Source organism: Microtus ochrogaster, chromosome 21 (assembly GCF_000317375.1).
Source record: "Microtus ochrogaster isolate Prairie Vole_2 chromosome 21, MicOch1.0, whole genome shotgun sequence".
NCBI classification, from domain to species: domain Eukaryota; kingdom Metazoa; phylum Chordata; class Mammalia; order Rodentia; family Cricetidae; genus Microtus; species Microtus ochrogaster.
Genome location: NC_022022.1, coordinates 8,607,155 through 8,613,828, shown reverse-complemented (window position 1 = coordinate 8,613,828; position 6,674 = coordinate 8,607,155). Strand labels below are relative to the sequence as shown.

Here is a 6,674-nt window from a genome sequence, read left to right as displayed (position 1 = left end):
GAGAGAGGCAGAGAGAGACAGACAGAGAGAGAGAGGCAGAGAGAGACAGAGAGAGAGAGAGAGAGAGAGAGAGAGAGAGAGAGAAAGAGAGAGAGATTTGGGAATACACCTAGAAATTCAAAGGTGGTGAGAGACTCGAAGAAAATATTTGAAGTCCTAATATTATAGCAGGTCACTGTGGAAGTTGGTGTGGTCTTGGGCACAACAACCAGATCACTACTAACAGAGATGAGAGAGTTTGGTCCAATATTGGTCATTTATGAACACATTATATTTCATCAGCGACTGGTGACCTTTATTCTCAGATATCTCTGGGTGCCCCTCTGCCCACCCTGCGGAAACAACTCACCTCCAGTCTTATACTCCAGGTTGGCGTTCCCTTTTCCTTTGGAGGTACGGATGTAGCATGTGTAGGTGCCAGCGTCTATGAGTTGGACATTTTTCAGCCTCAGGGAAGCGTTGCCAACCACCACCTGATCAGCAAACACCGCGGTCCGGCCTCTGAACATCTCGTGCTGCTGCGAGAAATCGTCTTTGCCTTCTTTGAACTCGTGGACCAAACCCAGGGTCCCTTCTTTCAGCCACTGGATGACGATGCCGTTGAGCTTGATGTCAGGTTCAAAAGTGCAGCTCAGAATCCCATCCTCTCCGATGTTTCCAGCCGAGGTGAACGTCCTGACGGTGATGAAGTGTTTGCCTGCGATTCAGGAAGGAACAGTGAAGCCCCAGTACTTTGACAGCCAAGCCCTTCATTAATGCAAGCCGGACAGAGATGTCCAGATCAATTAGAAGTAGAGAAAAGACATGACTAGAAAGAGGAAGAATCCATGTTAACATCTACAGCAGATCTGCTGTGCACAATAGCTTTTGTAAGAACAATCTCCCTAAACCCGGAGAGGCGACAAGAGGAAAACACGTTGGAGTTGAGGGTTTGAACATGAGTATTCAAGTCTGCCATGCAACCTTAAATAAGTCGTGGGATTTCTCTGACTCCCAGGAAAATGGAGGTAACAGCCTCTGAGAGGTCGTTATGAGGAACAAATCAAATGGGGGTAAACTTGATCTACAAATGGCAAATACACAAGTAAGGTATTATTCCTAGCTAAGCAGGCGGGGCACAAAGCTGTTAATTAGTATTAGTAATTCTGAAGAAAGTTAAATCCTAATGAGCTGGGACTTGATCTTCCTTGGAATGATGGACAAACTCAGGCACCAAGAAGGGAAGTGATGGTTCTGAGGTTACGATGTTATCTACATCGTAATGAAGAGTGGTAGTTAATGATGCTTTGATCCACGACAGAAGCCTCCTTCCTCATCTCTTTGATCCTACCGTCTGGAGGAGCATTACTGATATCTCCATTCTTTGGCAGCACACTCAGGCTGGGGGTTCTTTGTGCCTGCTGTTCTGCCCGAGAGCACCCTAGGGTGACAGATTATTTTTAGAGGTTCCTGTAACATGGATGTGAAGCTAAGGCAATGGCCATGGAGCCCAAGAAAATCAAGGAGCAGAAACAAGCAAGTGCATTAGAGACCGTGGGGAGCCTCATCCTAAGAGCCTTATTGCTGCTGGGCATAGTCAAGACTGCAGGAGGTGTTGCCTGACCTCTGTATTGTCTTCACACAAAAGGCTTAAGTTCTTAAGGTGTTCCTCACAAGCCTTTCTGACACCCTCAGACATCACTTTGATGGGTCTTGGACGCTGCTCAACTGTACTTTTCGGATTCCTTATTGGTTTTCCCACTGTGCCTGTCTGCCTCCTTCCCACACATTTTGAACACATTGATCTTGCAAGGAGCTTGCTTATAGTGTACAATCCAAATACACCTGCCACCTAGCCCCTGAGTTCCCGTGGTTACTATGGACTCTGGAATGAGTTGCAGATTTCCCAGCCTGGCCTTCGGTGCCAAGCACTGCCTGGCACACAGTGAATTCCTCTTGTTCCTGCCTGGCAGTTTCCTCTCCCACCGTCCCCCTTTGTCGTCTGCTTTGTCTCTGTCCGATGGTTTGTTGATTTTCCTTCTTCAATTTAAAGATCCATGAACAAATAGTACATGTTCCTTTTCAAACACAGAAGCAAACATTCTAGCCACAAGGGTGTCCTTGGCACTTCCAGCTCATTAAGGCTTGGGATTGTCTAATTGACTCCAAGACCTTTACAAAAGAGATGAGGGCAATGAATGGGAAACAGAGCCAAAGACGCTAAGCTAGGTAGATTTGCATAAAAAAAGAACAAAGGGGCTAAGGATAGAAGAAGAAGTATAGCTAGAAAAAAGAGGTCGAGGAAACAAGCATGTGCACATAGGCTGGGCTGGAAGATCTTTTTGAGGCTTGACAGCGTGGAAGAAAAGGGATTTGGGGAGCAGCTGCCCCGTGTGGCCTTCTATGCGAGCCATTTGGAAAACTAACGAGGGAAGACAGCAAAAGGAGGTTTGACTGTGTGGTACCACGGCACCCCTGTCTCCTGTATTTTCTTGAACACTGCTTTGAAGGTTCGGGATTATTTTCAATCCTCTTTGTTTATATCAAGGTCCAGGCTTGCATGGGCTGCAGGGTCACACTCTGTGCCTTCCCAACCCTGCTCATCTTTCTCCTGTGCAGGGCTCCTGCTCTCCTGTCTCCTGCTTACCCACATTCCACTCATATTTGAGACAGGATGGCGGTCCTTCTGAGAAACTCTTTTCAGCCAGTCAAAGTAGAACTAGCCCATACTCCCCCGTCCATAACTTGTCTTTCCCCTTTACCATGGTAACTGCCTTCTCCCTTGACTCACATCTGGACTTGGCTCACATCTGTAAGCTTTGTCCAAGGGGCAGATGGCTTTAGTCATAACTACAGGTCTGATCGTGTGTGCTGCTCTGCTCCACGGAGAAAGAATGTTCTGTGAGTTCCAGAGTAAACGGGGATAAACATAAAACACTGCTTGTATAATCTACCTATTGCAAGAGCAAAGAACCAAGGCCACCGTGCTTAAATGCGGGAGAAACATTAGCCTTAAAAAGACGACAATAAGAATGTGTACAGATCCTGAATGAAACCACAGAACCGCTGGGATTCAACCAGAGCCAGAGTGAAGGTGACTGCACTTCATAAAGTGTCATTGAAGGTAATCTGGAAAATTATTTTTCAGAAAAAAAAATCGCACTTAATTAGCACAATTATGGAGGAAATGAAATGATAATGATATATTTCAGTTTGGTAATTGTGTTACGGAATTCGGTCTAATGTGCTGGCCTTGAGCCCATAGGTAGGGGCCCCACTGACACAGCTCCTAGAGAACTTGGTAATTAAAATTAGTCAGCTTCAGCGTGCCTGGGGACCTGCGGTAGCTTCAGGTCACTTGGGTTTCTATTCATGGCGTGGCCAATGGGATGAGCGTGACACCAGCTGAATTCTCATCCATAGGAAAGGAAGGGGAGAAATAAAAGACAGTAAGGACTTCAGAAATCACAAGGCAGGAACCTAAAGGCAAAAACGGAAGCAGAGACCACAGAGTAACGCTGCTTACTGGATCGCCTGTTCTGCTTGCTCAGCTACTTTTCTAATTAAAAAAATATTTATCTATTTTTAATGTATGTGAATGTTTCCTGTGTGTATGTATGTATAGCATATGCATGCCTGGTGCCCCAGGAGGTCAGAAGAAGGCATCAGATTCCTCTGGTGGTTGTGATGCTCTATGTGGGTTCTGGCAATGAAAGCTGGGCCCTCTGCAAGAGAAGCAAGTGCCCAATCATATCCCCAGCCCCTCAGCTACCTTTATTTATATACCTTTATATATATAGCCCACCTGCCCCTGCTTGGCACCACTCACAGTGGGCTGAGCCCTCTTAAATCAAGTAGCAATTAAGGAAAAGCCTCGTAGACACGACCTCATGCCAATCTGACCCGAGCAATTCTTTAGTGGAATCTCCCTTTCTAGGTGACTCTAGGATTATGTCAAGCTGTAACTAAAGCTATAACATAGGGGCAATTCCTACCATAGCTGTGGTCGCTTGAGGAAAGGGGTGGGAGACACCAGAGGTGAGCAGGCTCTCACATCTCAACATCTGTTTTCACATAGGTGAGTAATGTTTAATTGCTTCTTTCCTGAGGGATATTTGGGATTGGGAGTACAGGAAACCAGAGGCAAGCATTTCATAGAGGTCGTGATGGGGGTGGCACTGGATAAAACTTAGGACAAGAACTGTCCCTTGACACAATGCATCCCAGGCTCTATACATTCCAATAGCATAGAACACACTGGATGCCGTTAGCAGAGGGTCCTGTAGCATGTGCTGGAGCCCACCTGTGTAGAGTGCACCATAGCACATGGCTCGGTGATGGAAACACACAGCCAGGCAGGGGTGACACCTATTGGGAACACTCTAGCAGAAGAGGAAAAGTGGGTGTGTGGCAGTGGCTCATGTGAGAAGAAATTAGGAAAGATAACTAGATCGGAGAAATAAAAGGAAGATGTAGCCAAGTGGCAGAATGTGGGGGTTTGGGAGCATGATGAAGATGTCACACCGTCCGGATCATAGTTCTGTCACTTTCTGGATATGTGACACTGGGCAATATTTCCAAGATCTTTATTAGTGCCTTTATGTGTAGAGTGAGGATGCCCAAAAGGACTAAATGATACAGCGCAAGTAAAGGGCTTAATAGTGTACTTGACTTGTCATGCTAGACCTAAGTCTTGGGTATTGAAAATATTATCCCCCGACAATTTGGAAAGACAGCGGACCAGGCCTCAGGAGGTAAGAAAGGAACATCGCGCTAAAGGCGTTACCCTTAGTGACTCATTTTAAGCCACCAAAGTTAAGAATGAGCATCAGATCCTACTTATGAATGAGTGTAAAGCTCTGATGATAGTGACTCGCTTAGTGCCCTGTGTCTAGCAAGCAGGGGAGCCAGGACCAAACCAGTCCTGCCTGGTGCTTAGCCCAGACTGCTTCTGGCATATTTTGCTGATTGCTAAAGCTAGATTGAGATATTTAAAAGCCAACCCATAATAAAGATATTAATTTTAAGAATAAAAGCCACAGGGCTGGGAATGGAATCCAGTGACAGGGTACGTGCCTGGCATGTGTGAGACCTAAGGCTTGATTCACCCCAACACCGCAGTACACACAGGTAAAAACTTTAAAATAAAAACACCTAAAGGTAATAAATATAAGACACACAAAGAGCTATTTTTTTTTTTTTTTACAAATAACCGTATCAATGTTGGAAATATCAAATGTTTCCCAAACAATTTGTACAATGCTTTTGATAGGAGCCCAGAGGCGTATCTCGTGTCCGAAGGTGGAACAGTATTAGATGATGTTTTTTGACTGTCTGTCTCGGCCATCCTAACTTCATTAAAGGTCTTCCTTGGGGTGGCCAGAAGATTGTGTCGTTCCCAAGAGGTGCTAAATGAATTCACTGGCAATAGGAAATGGGTATTAACAGTATTCGTGGTGTCCAGCTGTGTCAGCCACTTGTGCACATGTGAGCAATCTCTAGGTTCTCACATGATCGTGCACAGTTTAACAGTGAAAACAGCTGATTCTGGAAAGTTAATTTACCTCCCAAAGGGTATGATGCTGTCAAATTTGGGACCCACCTGTCTCTGATCCTTAAACTCTTGCACTGTGAGTAGCTCGGGACTGACCACAGTGCAGTGCTGGGGGACACTTACTGTGGCCAGGGAGGTACCTTCCCAGATGCCTCTCTTCCTCCTGAGTATCCTTTAACGAGGGGTTGATGAAAGTCTCTCAGCCTCTCTTCCAAAGATTCACCTGAAGTGCAGCTTGTGTTGTATGAGGCCCACACTTAGAATGTTTATTTATTTATTTGGTTGTTTATTTTTGCGATGCTGGAGTGGAACCCAGGGTTTTGCACACTGGGCAAGCACTCTGCATCTGAGATCCATCCTCAGCCCTTGGTTTGGCTTTCTCTTTTTTATTTATTAGCATATATTGATTAGTGACACACGATAGTGGGCTTCATCATGGCTTTCATACCTTTGTCATATTCACCCATTATCCCCTTCTTGTCCCTCTGCCACTCCTGTGGATCCCCTTCTTCTAAGACTCCTTTCTACTTTGTCTTTGACCCAACAGGCTTAATTAGGGTCTCTTCTATGAGCATGAGTGAGAGATTAGCTCAGGAGCATAGGAGGAATGAGTCTCCCCCTCCCCACCCAGCAGCCATTGACTGCCACTAGCCCCTTGGGAGAGGGAGAGCCCATGAGCCTCTCAGCACTAGCAATTGTTACTGCACATAAATCCTCATGGAGGGAGAAGAGAAGAAGAGGTCACCTAAGATTTAGGGGCAGGAAAAGAGATGAAATAACATAAATCCAAAGTAAGTAAAAAGAAGTAGAGATGCCCTCCCCCACTTACAGTGGTTCAGTTTTTATTAGACTTTATGATGGTGCAAAAATGACACACATTTGGTAAAAAATGCACTCCAAATTTTGATCTTTTATGATGGAGGAAGGTCATTGGTTGATTTAATAAAGAAGCTGCTTGACCTGATAGGTTAGAACGTAGGTGGGAGGAGCAGAATGCCGGGCAGAAGAGGAAGTGAGCTCAGAGACTCGACAGCTCTCCTCTCGGGAGCAGACGCCTCAGAGAGACACGATGTTCCACTCTTGCGGGCAGAGGTGAGAGCTCTGCTCTCTGAGGCACACGCAATGAAGCTCTGACCCAGGA

General features: G+C 45.8%; 1 protein-coding gene across 1 annotated transcript in view; it reads right to left on the bottom strand.

Annotated features, from left to right (window-relative positions):
• The window catches only part of Vtcn1 (V-set domain containing T cell activation inhibitor 1), a 21,528-nt gene that overhangs the window by 10,249 nt on the left and 4,605 nt on the right, over window positions 1-6,674 (bottom strand). The window contains exon 2 of the mRNA XM_026784108.1: window positions 350-697. Within this exon, the coding sequence (XP_026639909.1) occupies window positions 350-697 (348 nt within the window). The remainder of the gene's footprint in view (window positions 1-349; window positions 698-6,674) is intronic.